The sequence below is a fragment of the Anabrus simplex genome, chromosome 1 (assembly GCF_040414725.1).
Source record: "Anabrus simplex isolate iqAnaSimp1 chromosome 1, ASM4041472v1, whole genome shotgun sequence".
NCBI lineage: Eukaryota > Metazoa > Arthropoda > Insecta > Orthoptera > Tettigoniidae > Anabrus > Anabrus simplex.
The window spans coordinates 1,036,874,489-1,036,896,018 of NC_090265.1; the positions used below are offsets into that span (position 1 = coordinate 1,036,874,489).

The 21,530-nt window shown below is 36.8% G+C and overlaps 1 protein-coding gene across 1 annotated transcript in view; it reads left to right on the top strand.

Moving 5' to 3' along the window:
* The window catches only part of LOC136857928 (tRNA wybutosine-synthesizing protein 4), a 157,023-nt gene that overhangs the window by 68,816 nt on the left and 66,677 nt on the right, over positions 1-21,530 (top strand). The window contains exon 4 of the mRNA XM_067137025.2: positions 7,029-7,191. Coding sequence (XP_066993126.2) covers positions 7,029-7,191 — 163 coding nt within the window. The remainder of the gene's footprint in view (positions 1-7,028; positions 7,192-21,530) is intronic.

Sequence of the window (21,530 nt, forward strand, 5' to 3'; positions counted from 1 at the left end):
CACCTCACTTCTGCACTTTTCTTGTGCTGTGTGCACACTTTGGAAGCTCTTGAGGGGAATTGCTTAGATAGAGTAATTTTGCACATTTGTTTGTGTGATCAGTGGCTTCTGGACAGCAGCACAACCCTTAACCCTTACCCCTCATCTCTCGGGTGAGGCCCGACATTACGATATTCCCTTTCCGGTTGTGTGTCGGGCAAGACCCGACATGATGTTGTATAGTGCAACGCTTCTCTGGCATCTCTTAGCCAACAAAATACACGATGCTATACTGTCCTGCCATCTTTTGGTTCAGCATGGAACTTTGTTGAATACAGTTACTATTTGACAGTCAGTCAAACATTTATTATTTAAATGGCAGTGTAGACGTCAGCTGTGTCTAGTCCAGTCACGCACGCGAAGGCTTGAACGATAGTAAACAAACATGGTCACTATGTGCTCTCAGTCATATACAGTGTACTGATCAATATTGTGTACGTCAGGTAATTCTACAAATCCGCCGTAATTTCACACCTCTGCTCCTTACTTGCACCCTAAAGAATATATTTAATAGCATTTGACGCCATCTACTAGTGAACTGGCAATGGTCGGCTTGTGTACCGTAACCCAACATATAGCTGATACTGACGGCTGGCGCAATTATAAAGCAACAGATCCCGACTTCAAGGTGTCGCCGTTTACAGCTGTTTCAGGCTACAACCACCATGAGGTATGAAACCAGAGACTGAAATTATTGTTTTTCATTTGCTTTTTACTGACAATTTGTTCAGTGAAATTACTAACGTTACCAATTGGTACTGTATGCGATAACAATAGTAATAATAATAATAATAATAATAATAATAATAATAATAATGTAAAATATGTGTCTAAAATTGCACATATGGCTTTTATTTTCTCCAGTAAATGTTTATAGCGTAAATACATCATTTAAGAGCAAGTGCTATCTCCAAAATCGTGATAGGAATTTACATTTGAAATAAGAGTAGTACAGAGAACTTCAATTCGAGGGGTAAGGGTTAAAATCTAATCCTGTCACCTCTTGACAGATCGTTCTGTCAATGACCTTATTCTCTGACCTGTAATGGAAGTCCTCTGCAATAATAGACAAGGATGTCTATTGGTTCATACTGTATACTTTAGAGTTCAGCAGTCCCTGTCAGTTGATTTCTTAGGCCAACCAGAGTGATGATTGGGTTCAGTGCTTCCCTGATGTTTTGATTTCACAATAACATTGCCTACAGTGAACCTGGGCTCATGTAACTCCTGTGATATCTCTGACAGAATGCCCGAACTTGTGGACCCCTACAATCATGCCTCGTTCAAACTCGCTCAGTTCCCTATGTTGACTCATTCTGTTCTCTAAATTGATTCATTCTGACAAAACATGTGCATAATGTTGACACTTGTGCCTGCACTTATATATCCTCAGATGCAAAGCCGGATGTCACACACAGCACGTTCAGTGAGGTTTCTGGAGACTTTTGGCTACATAGTATATGTTTTTAATGGTAGAATAAAAATTATGTTAGCGACTTGTCTGGAAAAAGATTACCCACCTATTGCATAAATAACTATTTGAAGTCTACCGAGCAAGTTGGCCGTGCTGTTAGGGTTGCATAGCTGTGAACTGTGGGTTCGAATCCCACCGTCAACAGCCTTGAAGCTGGTTTTCAGTGGTTTCCCATTTTCACATCTGGCAAATGCTGGGGCTGTACCTAAATTAGGGCCACAACTGCTACCTTCCCAATCCTAGCCCTTTTCCAGCCTTGCACCACCAAAAACCTTTTATGTGTTAGTGCGACGTTAAAACATTAGCAAAAAGAAAAGTTTAAAATCTATCGAGAAGTATTCTGTTTTTCCTACTCTTATGAATAGGCATCGTGTTCTGGGTTGCAGGGAATTTTTGCTTTAATTTTGTTGAAATATGAGATAGAGTTAAGTGACAATGGATATGTACAAGATCACTGTAAGATCAGTTATTCATGTTGTGGAAATGAACAAAGAAGGGGCTTAGTGGGAGACCAATGTGTCAGTGGTACAAGGGAACTCAAAAAATGATTGAAAAATAAGAGGGATTGGAGACTTTCAACATTAAGAGACTGGATGACAAGGATGATGGTGAGAATACACCACAGTTTGGATCATTTAGCTGTGAGCCCATGTTCAGCAGACTGTGGTTTTGAACTGTACTGTTCGCAGCCCTGAAAATGGTTTTCCGTGGTTTCCCCATTTTAACACCTGGCAATTGCTGGGGTTATACATTAGTTAAGACCATGGTCACGTCCTTCCCATTCCTAGCCCTTATTTGTCCCTTCACCACCATAAGACCTGTTTGTGTCAGTGTGATGTAAAATAAATACGGTAGCGGGAGAAAGAAAATCCATTAGTTTAATTAACCCTGCAGTACTCCCGCTGCCTTTCATGTTGCGGACTGTGGGTCCGCACGTACATATAAGTAGATTTGGGAGTTGTTAACCTAAAACTAACACAGAAAATGTATTTTTGAGGTACAATAACATAATTTAAAATATGTTTAATCATTATAAAAAGGTATATACAACAATCAAAAATGTCAAAATGTTATAGAACAATGTTAAAGGAATACTCACTTTAACAAACCCCTCAAAAAAAAAAAAAAAAAATCAATCACAGATAAACACGTAATACATAATAAAGAATTAACATCTCTCAGCACATTGTAGTCACTTTCCACATTTTAAGCATTCGAAGCACACAAAAGTTGCATGTTGGAAACACAAGCATTTATCACATTTCTTGCAACTGTACCTAGTAGGTCTGTTCTTTTTCCTATCCCAGTAAGCACAGCAATCTCTGTGACGACTGAAATTCTCCAGAGGGTATCCTCTAGGTACAATTTTGATAATTTCACAGATCCTTGATTAAATGTTACTAGGCACATTATTTAAGGCAGCTCAGTTTTGCACATGTTATACAACAAGTTCATAGCAACTTGTGGAAAATCTTTCAAAGTTAAGAATTTCATAATTGTTCTGTATTGAACTGGGAATTACCAAAAATAAGGTATATTTAAGGATCCACCTTTTCAATACAATACCGTTTTGCTGTGCAAATAAGCATGTTGTTATATCATTTGCACAGCAAAACTGTATTGTATTGAAAAGGTGGATCCTTAAATATACCTTATTTTATTGTGAAAATCTTATCAACAAATGTTCTACCTTTACAATACTGTAATATTCTTTATTAATAAGACTACATTAAACTATATTGGTGATACATGTTTCATCCTCTTATGGGACATCTTCAGTCACACATAAAATCATTGGAAATATGGTAAGGACACATTAAAATTAGTGAATAAAAAGTCTGTGAATCTTGTGACACGGCATATTAGCGTCTTGTCAGTCTTGTATCTTAATATAACACAAACATGAACATGATGTGAACCATGAAGTCCAGTTATTGCACAGGTTAAAATGTTGTTACATGCGTGGAACTGCACAAATATAATGCAACATGAGTGGCTATGCGAATTAAATTAATCATATTGTTATCCTGACCTTGTGAACATTGTGCCATTTCACTGTGTACAAAAGTTTATCCGGAGCAAAAATGGCGGCTATGTCGTACGAACGCCAGACATAGAACGTCAACGTGTGCTTGAATGATAAGAGAATGATACTCCCGCCAGGTAAAAGAAGGGAAGAAATTACAGAAGGCGGTGAGAAAAGATGACCTCGATATATTGTTAAAATATGTTTATTGAAAGAAAAAAATTTGTTGAGGAATACACAGGACTTTTGGAGGAAGACTGATTGAGAAGAGGAATATAGATAAGAATTGGAGATAAGTAATAATAAACATCATCACAAGCAAAAGAAGTCATCGGCTGGATAGAGTTTGTAACATTTCTTAATTTAAAGCTACATAATTTAATTGGCAGAGTACCGTAGTACTACGTCACGGGAGACCGGCAAGAACTTGTGTATAACGAAAGGAATTCAATATTAAGAAGTCGCAGAAGAATAATAATTGTTGCGCAAGAAATAGAAAGAATTGTATTGCGGTTTAATTGAAGCTTTAACAGACGTAGAGAAAGATTCTAAAATATCATAAGCCACATAAGAAGCAACAATCAGACTAATAAGTAGCTCATAGTAGGCTTTTTCCCAGCAGATGATGAAATTGACCATGTTGCTGTTTTTCCATGTTGACCACGCAAGAAACCGGCTACATCATGTGCTAGACGTACAGAGGCAGTGGCTGCCTAGATGAAGGTATCACGATCGACAAGTCCAGCCCCATGAGAGTCGGAGATGAGCGAAGACCATCCCAAACGTTCCCGACAGGCCAATGTGATGCCGTGAACCCAGAGACCACATGTCCTAATCAATTGGACATGTGACAGCAGCATCGAGAGCAGGAGGAAAAGATAAGTCTTGTCGCTCTTTTACTAAGTAGTTTAGATATTTGTTATTTGGAAAGTGCCAGGTATATTTGCATTCGTTACTCGAAAGTGCTATTTTTAAGTGTCCTATAAGAGTGATGTTTCGTGAATGGTTATTTGAATTCACAGTATCAGAGGCTAGTAGGTAATCTAAATTCAAGGCAAAACCATTCGTATAGGAAGTGATTATCCAGTGATAACTTATTTTCTTTTTGCTTTCGTAATGTTGCCCTTGGTGAAGTAACGGAGGTTAGTTCATGTAAATGCGATATTAAGCCGTATTGTGTTTGACATTAGGTCTATGATAATGCACGTACCATCAAGCTGAGGTAAGATATGATCATGGAGAGGTTGTTACAACATCGTTACAAGATATAACGAGATAATTTATGGAATTCGAAGAAAATTTGGGAATAAAGTAGGATATTTGATGGATGAATAACGACGAGGATGTAATGTGCGTCAAGTTAAGGTGAACTGTGATGTTGTTACAGCATTAAGATGAGACATGAGGCGCGTTATATGAAATAAATGAATTGTATAGGAAGACTAGTAATATGGTAGGAGTAATGATGATGATGATGATGATGATGATTATTATTATTATTACATCGCAAATGAAGAGATAGATAGTCTCTAGAAATGAAATGAGGTCAATTGATGCTATTCGAGATAAATAATAATATAATTGGTTCTCAAACATATGTGAATCTTTCGGAAAGCTTTATACAATGTCAGTTACAATCCAAATATTGTAACTAACTTACCAACTACTTATATGATCATCGAAAATGATTCCACACGTAGATGATATTAGGAAGGCAACTTATTTCTGTAGAATTTCCTAGCCATAGGTATTTTTATGCTGGTAAACTAAGCTCAGAAGTTTATTTACTTACATGATATGGTATCACTGGTGACATTCATAATTAACAGTTGATGATAACAGAGTTTTCTCACGTACCCGATTGCCTAGTATTTAACTGAATTAGTTCGATGCTTGTTAGATGTGAGTGACAGCTTGAATATTATGGACACATATAACCTCTGAACTGGCACTTACGGGTATATATATATTTTTTCTTTTGAAATTAGTATTTCTTTAACGAGTAACTTGATTAATAATTATAATAATATTTTGATTATTTGTGTTAAATAGAAGAATGACCACGAGTTATCTTTTCCTCAATGCCTACGAGATACTGTATTGAAAACTCAGGAAAGTTAGACAGGTGAAATGCTTGGGGCACTTGGAAAGAATGTTTTCCCTGATAATTGATATCCCTAATAACCAAATGTGATAATTACTAGCAAAATGAGTTTATCATACCGCGAATTAAGTTGGGAAATAATTAATTAAATCGAGTGGAAGTTTGTAGGAACAGATTATGTAATACTGGAAGAATATTGTAGACGTGATCCTGATTTTTTAAAATGTAAATATCCTGCGTCAGACATTTTCAAACTACTCCCAATCAAAGATGTAATGTTTGATTTTCCTTTCTTGTTAATTACTTGGAGGCCTCAAAATTTAATATACTTTGAAAGCATTTGATGAGATGCGACATTGATGAATTATTGTTCATTACTTTAATGGTATTGCAATGCACTTAAAGTTTTTTTTAAAGATTTCATTCATTCTTGTTTTAATAAATAGTATTGTTTAAAACTGCTAATTCTTTCAATGACTTACTAGATTATGGTCTTGGTTTGTAGGTAGACATAGATTAAAAATTGTGCTACTTTATTTGGATACGAACTGATTTTGCGATTTGGAGACGTCCATTTGCGTAGGTTTGTTCATCCGATGGTTTACCACAACGGTGTTTTCTCTAGTTTCGGAACTCATAGCCCAGAATTTTTTCGTTATAATTTTGGAAATTGACATCGTCTTCAAGCTAGTCTGGATCTCACGCGACCCTACCTGGACGCGGGACGGCACAACATATTGTACATGTTCTTGAATGTGTACATAAATAGTGTAATATAATGCCACATTAAAATAGCTTCTTGTGATGAGTTGAAGAAAGGTGGACTTAGGTTGAATGACGCAAGTTGAACTTGGCTCTGTTTTTTATAATATGGGCTCAAATATGAAATTTGTCATGTGCAACAAGTTTGTAGGACAAGCAGTGAAAGAACTCCCCATGTGGCATGGGGTTGTTAGAATTATTTTCTTTAACTTGCAACAAACCACTATCCATATGACAAAGAACCACAAATAGTAACATAAAAACCTCTAATTGAAGTCCTACTACCTACAAAAATAGCCCACTTACAATACTTAGGTAAGCAGCAACAAAAGGCAATAATATACGGCAATAGTCACACAAGACTGTCAGTCCACATCAGGTATTTGTTTCAACGCTACTGCACAGATTGAAGCAAAATGAGAGAATAATGCATGGGAACTGTTGACAGGAAGGTATTGAAATCACATGTCTCCTAAGGTCAAGGGCAAGAGGAGGGAAAAGAGAAAAGTAGCAGCATGCAGACTATGGGTCCGCATGGGAGCTCTGCAGGGTTAATTTCTTATGCTCAATGCTCTTAATATCTTTTAATATATATTTTTTAAATTGGACCATTTGTGTTGCAGAACATCCTCTTGTCATTCTGATGAGCCGTTCCTACCGATTGATTGCTGGTGATCTTCGTAATCTGGATTCTCTTGAGTCATCATTGAAATATGCTGGAGTTAACTTTTCTCTGCCCACATTGTTTCTTTCCGAGTGCTCTATTACATATATGGATGAAGAAAGGTATGTGCAATCTTTAAAAGTTAATTTTGTTTAGGTTTTGATAGGCATGTTTGATATTTCAAAGGTTATTAGACCTAAATAAAAGTAGGATAATTCCACCTTTTGTGAATGATGTAGACCTTAATGATTAATAATTGTGAACAAATTATAAATTTGTATCCAGTTTCCTTAATTTAATCCTTACTTATACATAAATCATTTATGTGACTAATATTACTCTCCTAGACTAAACGTGAGAACAAAACAAACATGAAAATTAGTATTTAGAGTGCATGTTGTGACAATAAAGACTGATATTGTGGGCAGGGGTGGGGGGCAAGAGGTGAAGGTACTTGAGAATACTCGAGAGTGGACACTACAAGTTAGAGGAGGAGATGCATACCCTTGAACTAAGATTTTTTTAAAAGCCAGGCTGAGTGGCTCAGACAGTTGAGGCGTTGGCCTTCTGACCCCAACTTGGCAGGTTCGATCCAGGCTCAGTCTGGTGGTATTTGAAGGTGCTCAAATACGTGTCTGCCTTGTGTAGGTAGATGTACTGGCACATAAAAGAACTCCTGCGGGATGAAATTCCAGCACCTCAGCGTCTCTGAAAACCATAAAAATAGTTAGTGGGACATAAAGCAAATAACATTATTGACATTATTGTTTTAGATTAAAAAGTTATATTACACAGAACAGTTCAGTGTACAGTAATGCCTTAGATTGTGGAGACTAGTGTTAGAGACTTGGGGCCAGAGCTAACTGATCCTCAGGGATGGATGACAACTCCAGAAGTCAGACAGAGGCCTATTAATGGGGACAGCAGTACCACTAACATGAAAGTTAAAACCTTGCGCTTCAAAGGGACCACATCATGGATGGCCTTCCTGACCCAGTTCGAATCCATGGTCATCCGTAATGGGTGAACGCTGGAAGAGAGGGCTGTGCAACTCATTGCCGGGCTGCATGGATAAGCGACAGAGGTGCTGCGTAGAGATTAGCCAGGCGTCATGTACGAAGACTTTGTGAGAAAACTCAAGGGATGCTATAGCGACCACCAGCTGGCAGCTACCTATCGAATCCACTTGAAGAAGACACAGCACACTGGTGAATTGGTGAAGCAACTTGCTGTGGAGGCAGAATATCTGGTCCACTAGGTGTTAAGTAGCTTACCCACAGAGTATATACAGCAGTAGGCTTCCTGCCCCTTTGTTGACAGGCTTTGCAGTGCTGAGATCTGTAGGCACCTGATGTGCTTGGTGGTGGTGGTGGTGGTGGTGGGGGATATCCTCACCATTGACCTTACGATAGAACCAGTGAAGGTGACAGCAACTTCAAAATCATCAGCGGGGGTTATGAGCCATTGGGTTGAAGAGAACTTGGAGATATGCTTGTGACTACTGGAATGATGCTTGTTGCCACTGGAACACTGATGCTCCAGAGGAATCATCTCCTGGCCATGTGGTGAGCACGGTTATTTAAGAAAGGACCTTGGCATGAGGCAGCCTCCACACAAGGAAACAAGAAGGGGCCAACAGGAAAAGGAGCTCATCCGAGCTAGTTGACTACGCAGTTTGAGACATTCACCTGCTAGCTTGCATTTAGGAGATAGTGGGTTCAAACCCTACTATTGGCAGCCCTGAAAACAGTTTTCCATGGTTTCCTACTTTTACACCAGACAAACGCTGAGGTTATACCTACAGTGGACCCATTTTCTCGAAAAAACAGGGAAAACTGGGAAAGCATGGGGAAATAAAAATTCAGAAAATATAAAGGAAAAACACAGGGAAACCACTTGTCTTGTCAAAATTAAGCTTTCAATCTAAGACTGAACCCAAATGGAATGATAAGCAAGACTGATGTGTAGATACAACGCGAGACATTCGCAGCGAGTAGTACTTTGAAAGCGAGAGATAGGAACAGATTGAGTTAGTATGCATGGTAGTGACGGAGAGTGACTGAAAAAGATTGACATACTTTCGCTAACCACTCGCAATACACAAGGCGTGCGACATATCTAATATTCCATTAATTTGAGTGTGGTGTAGCTTACATTTCCATCTTAACGATAACGTAATTACAGGTCTGCACTTTGATAGGAAAATTAAATGTTCGTAGGTAATAATTTCCCACCGTTAATTTGTAATTGCCTTGTTCTCCTTAAACCAAGACTTTAATTATAATAATATTATAAATTAAAAATGCCCAGTGTTTTAAAAGCTACCCATGTAATTTACATAATGTAGAGGTGCTAATTATTATGGATTTTGCTCACTCTTAAGGAATGATTACAGAAAAGCAAAATTATCACAGAAAAATCCTAGTAGGAAAAGAATGTGTCAGTGGTGCTTCTTTCTAGTTGACCAGCATACGTATTCAAATGACACTTCCATTTGCTATGGGAATTGGGATCTTATTCCTGAGTTCAATTTTTTCAATTTAATTTTTATTTATTATCTTTAAAAGATAGCCTCCGTGGCTCAGGCAGCAGCGTCCCGGCCTCTCACCGCTGGGTTCCGTGGATCCCATCCCGGTCACTCCATGTGAGATTTGTGCAGGACAAAGCGGAGGTGGGACAGATTTTTCTCCCAGTACTCCGGTTTTCGCTGTCATATTTCATTCCAGCAACACTCTCCAATATCATTTCATTTCATCTGTCATTCATTAATCATTGCCCCAGAAGAGTGCGACAGGCTTCGGCATCCGGCACAACTCCTATCCTCTCCGCTAGATGGGGGCGTCATTCATTCCATTCCTGACCCAGTCGAATGAATGAAAACAGGCTGTGGATTTTCATTTTTTTAATTGTTTGTAAAACTTTACAGTTCCCTATATACATCAAAAAACATGTATTCTAATTTATATACAAATGAAAACCACGCATTCTGATTTATAGTTCATTTATGGAATATAGGCACCTGTTAAGTAAGAGATCTTTTAAAGACTTTTGAAATCTTTTACCATTCAGATTTTTTATATCCTTAGGCAGTTTGTTATAGAGTAACATACCCTTCACATATAGGCTATGATCCATCTTTTAGTGCGCTGGAAACTCGTGGTAATCATTTCTAATTCTTGTGTTATGATTGTGGACTTCACTGTTACTTATAGTCAATATTTTGTTGTGATTAATAAACAGAATTGATTTATAGATATATCTGTGGCTTGGTTCTAAAAGGACCAATGTCAAAAAACCTGTTTTTGACCTATGAGCATTCGAAGTTTTGTTTATAGTTTTCCAACTGTTTTTTTCAACAACTAACTTTAAATAACTTTATACTTTCTTTGTGGAAGTCACCTGATTAAACGCTCATTTTTTCTATCGTATTCTTTAAAAATTGCCAAGTCTCTAATCTTTATTGGTAATCTAACATTATTGGCAAGGGCTTATTTAATAAAACGTTAACTGTTCGTTTAGTACTTAACAGAGACATTGGCCCTTTTAACATGTTACAAGCTAGGATAAAACGTGTTTGTATCAGTTAATATCTGTGTTGATAAAAAATGATATTGGCCCTTTTAGAACCAAGCCACAGATATATGGAAGAAAGTGCCATAATATTATGTGTTATGAAAGAATGTTTGCAAATATTTCCATTCGGAATACAAAAGATGATCCTTAGAGTTTTCTTGTGAGGAATAAGTAGTTATTACAAGATATTAGAATCATTCCGTATTGACAGTTTCACTTTACAAAGGAAATTTAATATGGGCATGATATAGGCTTTTGTGCTTATGCCATGTCAAGAAAATAAGGTGAAATTCTTTACGTTTCGCAGAGAACTATGCTCTGTGCTCTGCGTCATCAGAAGCCTTTCTCGAGGACTGTCGACTTCTGATTTCGCAGAGCATGTGTCATCTGCATAGGATACAATGGTGGAGTTTACAAGTTCTGGCATTTCATTAACATACAGGAGATAGAGAAAAGGTTCCAAAATGGTACATTGTGGAATAACACTGTTTGTGATTTCAAAGGAAGATCTAACTATTTTTACCTCATTATCTATTTCATAACTTACTTGAGCACACTGCTTATGCTGTTGTAAGTAAGAAGTTAGCAGATATAAAGTGACACCACAGACACCATAATGTTCTAGTTTCTTTAACAATAGATCGAGGACTACGCTATCAAAGACTTTATATAAGTATAAAAGTACTGAACTAACAAAATTGTTGTGATCGAGATTATTTAAAACATTATGAGTAAAAGCTGCTAGAGCAGTGGCAGCCATGCAGAATCCATGTTGAAAATTTCTAAGAGGAGGATGCTTCCCAAAAAATGTTAGAAGGCAATTTGAAATAATTTTCTCAAGGAGTTTATCTAAAGCAGAAGTTATAGTTAGTTCTTCGGCTGTTACTTTCGTATGAACAGGTTTAATGATACTAGTTTTCGGACGTTCTGGGAAGATTCCAGTCATTAGCACTTGGTTTACAAGGTAGATTAATGGAATAATATGCTCATGCTTGCACTGTTTCACTAATTTTGAAGAAATTACATACCACCTAGTTGAAGGAGAATTTCCTAGGCTGTCGATGGCTGATGCTAATTCTTGGTTCGTCACTGGGAATAAGAAAACTGATTTACCTAATCTAGGTAGGTTGTTAATCTCATGAAGACAATTTCCTGTATTAGTTCCATTAATGACATTACCAAAGAATTTATCGAAAGTAGTGCACCCGATGGGTAATTGTAGAATCATTCTTTTTAAAGATATATATTTTTAGTTTCAGAACACTAACCCATATTATAACCTTCCAATGAATGTCAGATTGGAGTTGGTGAAGATATTGGAAGTTTATGGTGAAATCATCAATGAAATCATATGTCCGATTACTATACATCCAGGTATGTCATAAACCCAAATAACTCGCTCAACTATATGAACGGCAGGCAACGGACTGAAGGTATCGGCAAAAACGACAAGCTCTAAACCCCGTGGTATCTCGTTAAATTACAGTGGATAATGAGATGTCATGGCACGTAATACAGAATTAAGAGAATATTGCAGTTTCCTCAAGTAAAGTTTGTTAAATGCGAATAAATGGCGAGAATATCAATGATAGAAATGTATCGGAGGCCATGGAATGAGTTGAATTAATCGGGCTAAATTAAATCTGTGTATGAGGGCCATACCCTGCTTATCTAGTCCGATACGATTCGATGATCGAGACTGGTAATGAAATTGTCGATTGATAACCAAAACATTATGTGGCAGATTGTTAAACGAATTCCTTTACCGACGTAAATGATCATACAAGAGCGCACTGCATTAAGAAATCAAGTGTTTGACTGTCAAAAACCTATGGAAGCTGGAAAATATGGAGAAGGCTAAACAAAGCAAACTGGCTGTTATTATTGTAATGTGGTATGATATTTTGTTTTTCAAATAAGAGTAGACTTCAGTTCTGTTACAAACTCAAAGAGGATTAGAGTCGTTGCACACGGAGCGAAAGAAATCAGACGAGAAGCTAGATCACAATACGACATTGATAGATTATAATGAGAATAACCTCTGTACAACAAAATACGTATTTTGTTTTATCATAATACTAAGGCAAGTGTTGTATGCGAATATTGTAAATAATATTAAGGCATGTAACCCTACTCTAACGAATAATTATAAGTTTCAGGTAACATGAAGCCAGCAACCATTGGATACGATTACGAGATGCTTATGAGTCCCAGCATGACCAGTTAAATTACCATAGGATCTTGAAAGGTCTGACGAGAGCTGAGATGGACACCAATGGTTAGAATTTAAACGCTAGTGAATGAGAGGTGTCTTTTTCACGAAGCCAACGAAGGATGAGTAATCCAAGTCAATGTCTTACTATCCCGCTATGTAGCCGCTTTTTAAAGTAGAGTAGTATGTTTTTCTTTTTGTCAATTTGTGACATGCCAAAGTATACAACTTGAAGGCAACCGTTCTACTTGTCAGTCATCGCTTCACAGTTGATAAGAGTGTTGTAAAATTGTGTCGTAAATGATCCTGAATCACGAGATATTGTGCGCTATGTCACATAAATCTAAGCGAACGCTAGCAAGGTTACAGATAGACTTAGGCATTGATAACATTCATATTAAATAATGTCATTATGAAGATATCTTAGTCTAATTCATGGTTCGAATACATTATAAGGAATTGATAATCATAATGTGCGTAATTTAGAGTCATCAGCGATCATATTCTTATGTTGAGTGCAGTGTTCGGGAATGTAATTGTGATGTTGTTACGATAATATTGCGTTAATACGGCGATGGGATTAGTAGTCTTCGTAACGTGAAGTGCCTGAATATATTTTCCTAATGAAATAAGAATTCGTTGAGCATGACATGTGTGATGTGATGAAATATTTATTATGATAGGATCGTCGAAATATGCAAATGGTTGATGTTATATGAATTGTCGTGAATGTGTCCTTGGGATTATGCATTTTATAGAATGATGCGTTATAGAAGTCCTGATGAAATTTATTGTGGTAGGAATTGAATTAGTCATGCGTGTGGATTCGATATTGCTATAATGAATGGTAATTATTTAGGCATGAGGCGGTATTTATAATAATCCTTCAGGGTATTTCGAGAACACCGATAGTATGATCGTCTAAATTATATTATTTAAATACAATGTAGATGTTTGCGCACAGTATTGGATTGACATAAGATCTTCACAAAGTAATATTACCGCATAGTTGAGAACCATGTCACAAGGGATGTGTATGATTTTCATTCATATATGGTGAGTAAATCAATTCCTCTTGCTAGCTGAATTTCTTTTATAGCCTATTAAGTTTGACGCTTAGAGCTAATGTAGTTTTACAGGTTGATTTCGCGGAGGATACCAGAGCTGCAGAGTCATCGTAGTTTGAAATCATTGTAGTTGGTGTTGATTATATTTTCAAATGTCCATTATTTAGGTGCAGATGCTGGTGAAGCCCAGAAGAGTTGAGTTCATTTCTTATTTGCTCACTGTTGTTGATTGACAGATTACGATGTTGTCTTATGTTATTTGATCATTTTCTCGACCTGTATGATAATCATGAACGTAGATCACCGGTGTGTTCATGTTGTTAGATAAATTTTCAAAAAATTAAGCGATGGTTTGAGTATAATAACGGGATGTTGAGACATTTACTGGAGTCGGAATAGGTGTGCCAAGCCAACAAGAATTAACAATCTTTGACCATCAGTTTGAAGACAAAATGTAGTGAATGATGGACTGAATTTTACTTTTTAAGCCTTCAGCACTGAGATATTGATGGGTTTTTTTTTTTTGTTTTTTTGTTTTTCTCGAGTAAATTAATACTATAATTGAAGTATAAAACGCAATATTAACAAGAGTTGGAAGTTGGGTATTTTCTTTTCTTTTAATTAACATGCATTCAATTACTTCTATATCCATTGTGTTGTTTTCATTTTATTAATCTTGTAGCTGTTATTTAAAATATATTTTTAGTCATTAAACGTAAAATCCTTCCACGAAAGTTATATTTTCGGTGTTCTCATTTTTCATAGTATAAGGAACGTCATGATAATAACCTAGACTAGGATAGTAATTAGCAATCGTTTTCTCACGTCAGTCGAACCAACATTAATCCGCCATATGATCCTGTGACCCAACTCAATGAACTTTCATGTCCCTTGAGTGGAGACTCGTGTATCTTCGCGTGATACCAGCCGAGGCGCACTTTTAACATCAAGAACACTGAACTGAGAGATTCGTGAAAGGTCACAATATGCTTCTGTTTAGAAACTGGCACGCTCATTCATGCCAGTTTCAAGAATAAGGTCCGTGAAAGGCATTCGTTTGAGGAATGACTGACGGTTTGCTGTGATTAATGCAGTTCATTTTTTGTTGGTTGTAGTGGCTGTTATGTTGGGATCACTGATAACATACTTCACAGATGACACTTTACGAGAAAGTGTACGAAGGTCGATCAAATATAAATAGGATTTTTGTTCCTGTACATCAACAGTGGGTAGGACTGGCCACACGTTTCTGCTATGCTTAGGCGGGACCGTTAGGAGTGGGGAGAGCATGCTGTTAGATGTTTCCCGCCGTTTCGTCAGTAATAACGCTCATGATGTTGGAGCAACAGGTGCACCCTTCCATTGTGCAATGCATAATTATAAAACTTCTTGCTCATGAAGGAGTTACAACGGTGGAAATTTGCCAGAGATTGACTGCACAGTTCGGTGATCAAACAATGGCAAGGATGCGCATGTGTGTAATTAGTGGCGGAGGAAAGGGGAGGAAGAACCAGTGAAAGCCAATACCTGACTGTCAGCTGTCAAGGTTCTTGCAACAATTTTTTTTTTGATCGAAGAGGCATTTTGCTGATTGATTTTTTTGCATGAGTGACGCACAATCAGTGCTGCTTACTACTGCGAGCTGTTGAACAAGGTGAAGGTTGCATATCACCACAAAAGACGAGACTAACTGATTCGAAAATGCGCGGCTCCATACCACAGCTCTAACTGTCACCAAGCTACAGGAAATGCACTGGACTACGCTTGATCTTCCTCCTTACAGCCCAGACTTATCGCCCTGTGATTTCCATTTGTTCGGACCTCTTAAAGAAGCTCTAGGAGGGCAACGATTCGAACGACCATGATTTCAGAAGCTTGTCCTCCCTCATGTGCTATGCATATACTACCATAACCTTCACAAATATCGCTCACCAAATCCTTTCCCAATACTTGCATTTAAAAGATCCTTAACTTTTACCAATTATGTATGGTAATTGGTAATTATGATGATCAAACTAACACAGCATCACACTCAACAGAAATCTCAATTGTAAGTTCATTCCTGTAATCCACTAAACAAGTGAATGGTCATGTTTATTCATATACAGTACACCAGTAGTGAATCGGAAACATATTAGTCTTCTCTCATATGAATTAAATAATCTACTTTCAAATAAAATCCAGACTCATTAGGTGATCAAAAGATAATGAAATTACATCTTAATTAATTTTCTTGTTTGGAGATGAAATATTCCAATAGCTACAAGAAACTAATAACAGTAAATATATATTGGTACTCATCCTCAGGATATTCTGTGTTGATTGGTGAAATATCTATCCGTCCTCCATTTTTGGTCTTATCCAGAACTGCATTGCATACTCAAGTTCCCTCCATCATCTTAATGTGATGCGCTGATTCTTTCTATATTCTTGGTTTCAATTTCTATTATGTAAGTTACCTGGAACAACTTTGAAGACATTAGTATACACATACAATTATTCATACACATCATAATTATCTTACAATCTAACATATTCACACGATAAACTTTCCTTAATTCTATGATCAGTTTGGTTTCTGGTCCATTCACAGAGTCGTTCATATGTCAAGTACCTCACAGAAGATAATCTTTAATATAAATATTTGACTTTTGTCTCATTTGACCAAATTCTTCTACTATGATAGTTATTTTAAGTGTATTCTCCTGATGTCTTGTTTATATATCTGTAGTTCCACAATTACCTAAGATGATCTTCCAATTAAATTCAACCAGCTTCTTCTCATTTCATATCTACCTTCAACTCGCTCTCAATATTTTCAACACACAGTGACAATAAATGTCATTCCATCATATTTCTATTAAAATTCTTTAAGTTTCAACTACCATTCCAATCATATTAATTAAATATTGGTATAACTAATTTAATTTACATATTTAATTCTTAATTCTTTTATTATTATAGTGCTCTTTTGTCCAACAATATTCAGGAAACCAGATAACAAGTTATATCACTACAGGAAATAGCACAGAAAATTGGTCTTGGAATATCTTTTGAAAAGATAGGAATCATGTTTACTGACCCACCACTCATAAACAAAATTGCCACAGGAAACCAAGAAATCAAAATTGTAGATACATTTAAATATCTGGGAGAAATCATAACATATAACCTCAATAATAATAATAATCGTATGGCCTCAGCTACCGTTTGCAGACATTTCGATTTGACGCCATCTGGCTGTCTGCTCGTCAATTTCGACGTTCCGGTTTACTCTGTCTGCCATCTAGCGGACCTAGAGTAAACCGGATCTCTCTTGGGCGTCTATGGCTGAGATTTAATTAATTTTGTCGGGTAAATACCAAATGTATCACCAGAGATCTTTTACATGCCGACATCGTACCACATGGAGTGTCGAATGGACTTTTTTCCGCCCTTCAAAAATCCGACTACCTCTGCCGGGTTTGAACCCGCTATCTTGGGATCTGAAAAGCCAGCATGGCATAACAGAATAAATAAACTGACCAGAGCACAATACGTCACCAAGAATACCTACAACAAAAAAGGCCTGTCAATAGCAACAAAATTAAAACATTAGAAAACAGTCATTCAACCAGAAATAACATACGCAAGCGAAACCATCTTCAGAACAACTAACACTGCACAAATAGACAAAATACTCAAGATAGAGAGAAGAATCATTAGAACATGCATCAACAAATCATACCATAAAGATGAACACTGGAGAGTAGCTTCTAATGAAACAGTCTACAAGGAAATAGATCCAGTAATGAGCTCAATCAGGAAGAAACGCATTTCACTTTTTGGACATCTAATCAGGACACCAGAGAACAGGATCATCAGGAGAATAATAGAAAAATTATGGAATAGTAAGTGCAACATTAAGTGGATTACAGAAATCAAGGAAGATATGGATGAACTACAAATTACAGTGGAAGACCTAAGAAACAAAACCGACAAAATCAAGAAACTCACAGATAAACAAACCAGACTGCAAATCAGAACAACAAATGGACAATATTATTATTGGAAACGCGCACATGCCGTGCAGAATACCATTACATTTACATTACATACACATTACTTTTCTTTGCTATAAGCTACGATGGATTTCTGTCTATTCCTGCATTTTACAATATGGTATCTATCACAGAATTCCAAGCACAACTCACACACACATTCGTTATTTGGTTCGTGAAATAATTTGTTACAGCACACCTTGTGGTGGAAACCATGGATCGCCAACCTTGTCGTCACATGTCGCATATCATGATTAGCTTCCATGTAGGTCCTGTCTTGCATAGCAGATGTTGGATGTTGTTTTTCTTCTCATGCAGCTCTTGTATAAGCTGTTTGAAGCTGGTACTAGCTGGAAGTATGAGCTCACATCTCAGATCCTCTATTAGGAAGGTCTCCCTGGTAAGCTCATACACTAGCCTCGATCTTGCATTCTGCGGGACTCCTAAAATTCTCTTCAGGTATCTAGCCTTTACTCGCTCCAATTCTTCCAGCTGTTTGTACTTGAGATATTCTCCCACTAATTCTAGGCCATACGTCAGAACAGGTAGTATCTTTAACCTAAACAGGTCCATAGCTGTGCTAATTGATAGTTGTGTGATGTTTCTGATTTCATTCATAGCTCTAGTGGCTGCCACTGCTCTAGATCTTATATGTAAACTGAAACTCTTTCCCATTGTTTGAATTGTGAACGGACAATAGGAAGGGTGATTTCCGATGAAGAAAGAAGGATAAGATCAGAGAGAATGAAGAAGTACTGGGCTGACAGGAAACTAAAAAATTCTTTGTATAAAGTTGGCTAGAGTAGTCCAATGAAGGCCATGAAATGTAAATAAATAAATATTCTAGTCAACATAGTTACCACTGTCATGCCTTCTATTCATAGTCACCCATAGTAAATCCAGCTTACTAGTATTATGTTTCACGTGAGTAAGTGTTCTTCTTCAGTCTTTTTCATATATATATTCATATACTCACATTATTATTCTACTTCTCTGCATATTTATCAGTGCCCTTCTTCACCTCAAGTAGACTTTTTATTTGCTTTCCTTGTTTACTATCTCAACAGCTGATTACTCAGAACATATGTTTCATTCATGATTAGATCTAAAAGGTGGCTCCTTCCTCTTTGTTTACTGCACCGATCCTGTTTACTGCACCAATCCTGTCTGAATGTGTCTTTACCAAGTCATGTTGAATCTTAATTACATTTATCATATTCGTATTTTAATTCTTTAAGTTTCAACTATCATTCCAATCATATTAATTAAATATTAGTATAATTAATTTATATTTACATATTTAATTTTTTTTTTTTTTTTTTTATTATAGTCAACATAGTTACCACTGTCATGCCTTCCATTCATACTCACCCGTAGTAAATCCAGCGTACTAGTATTATGTTCCACATGAATGAAATAACTGTTCTTCAATCATATGAAATGTCACAGTACGTACAAATTCAATTATAAATTCACATCTCTCAGCTGTCGCAATGCAAGTTCTACAAGTCTCCAGCTTCCCTCCATTATCGAACACTGTATAACACAACATTTCTAGGACCGCCATACACATTCAGCACGTTATTGGGTGTGTGGTAGTGTCCACTTGCGTGACTGCCTTGCCCCAGCCAACTTAAATTTCCCAACAGGCCATAGTGGACACCAGTGTCTGCCTTACTTTATTCTCGTTTTTAATTTTTACTTTTGCATTAAATGCATGGTGGAATATTGCTACTGAAACACCTGAGAGTAAAAATGAAGTTCCAGCCCACAAAGCAATATTTCAAACTTTTTGCTTGGTGCTCAATGTGTTAAAATCCCTTCTGAAGATGTATAAATGTGACCTGGCAAATTATCAACGTGAATCAGTTTAAAGATTTCTAATATGCTTATTCATGATACATACGCAGTCTAATGTAATCTGGGACACTAAACTTGCTAAGAATTAACATTAATCCACTTACTATATATAGATTCACATGGTGGTCTTCCTATGCATAATTATTCTCATGTTCATCACTCTTATGCAGAGACTGTAAATTAATTAACTGTAACTTACAATGCAATTATTAACTCATTTAAAAGACCTATCATCCATAACATACAGTGAACCTATGCATGTCTCCTCCCACATTAACCATACTTAAGTTGCATTATAAAGACTGCATTCTGCATTCCACATTACCATATCGTCCCTGCTCTGGCAAACTAACGAATCTGAAAATTGTCAAAAGGTTAGGGGAGCTGAAAGAAGTTGTGATTACTCATGTCAAATCAATTTTTATATTTAATTATTGGTTTTATGTGTTAGGCATACAGAATGAGCTGCAGATGTGAGACTTTGTCAGAGGGTAGACAATATATAAATAACAAAATCTAGACCAGAACTTCAGAACTACAGAGTCCTTAGTTTGTCAGTTTCGCTAGTTTGCCAGAGCAGGGACGATATAAACTATCCCCGTTAGTAATTCACCAGATGCTAATTTGAGTTACACATCATGAAGGCTTTAACTCTAATGCCGTCTGTAACATGTTTATATTGACGATCCTTATGATTCACCAACATATATTCACCTCAAATAACATATGTAGACTGATAGCTATAATTATAAGAAGAAATTTTACCTGCATAAATGACAACTTGAGGTCACAACAACAGGTTGTTTAAGATAAATATAACTCCTTGTGATTATGATTAGCTCTGAGGACTTTATTAAAATAATTTCAACTCTGGCATTCATTAAAAGGAATTTAGTAAACACATCATTCTTTGTTGAAGACTCTGTTTATTCTCTCAAGCTGCTCATTTATATGAACAATGCCTAGCCTTACTTTAATGAATTAATAAAATAATAAAATCAGAAGAAGTATACTGAGTGAATACATACATTAATAATTAATAGCCGGGCTGAGTGGCTCAGACGGTTAAGGCGCTGGCCTTCTGGCCCCAACTTGGCAGGTTCGATCCTGGCTCAGTCGGGTGGTATTTGAAGGTGCTCAAATACGTCAGCCTCGTGTCGGTAGATTTACTGGCACGTAAAAGAACTCCTGCGGGACTAAATTCCGGCACCTCGGCGTCTCCGAAAACCGTAAAAGTGTAGTTAGTGGGACGTAAAACAAATAACATTATTAATAATTAATAGTGAAGTGAAAATCTCCACTTATCCTAGTCTGCTCCCTCCTCGCCTGTATGGAATACGAAAGTAGATTACATGGTTGGTTCCCAAATCAATTTGCAATCAATTTCCATCATTCTTGTGGAACCTTAAGCTTTGAAAGGAGAATCAGTCATGTGTCACACAATTCTTCTTCAAATTACACAATAGCACAAAACACATACACACCATATTGACACCAATAAGCCTATTGTTATGCTAGAGAACACAATCATACCACTTGATTATTTAGCGATATTAGCACAATCGCTTGCAGAGAAAACCTACAAACATGTAAAAACTACACTGCTTTGTGGTACAATTCAAATATCATTAGCTTGTAGTTGTTTGTTCCTTTCAACGATCCAACACACACAGTCGTATTTTTTTCCTCAGTACGATGGCTGCTCCAGC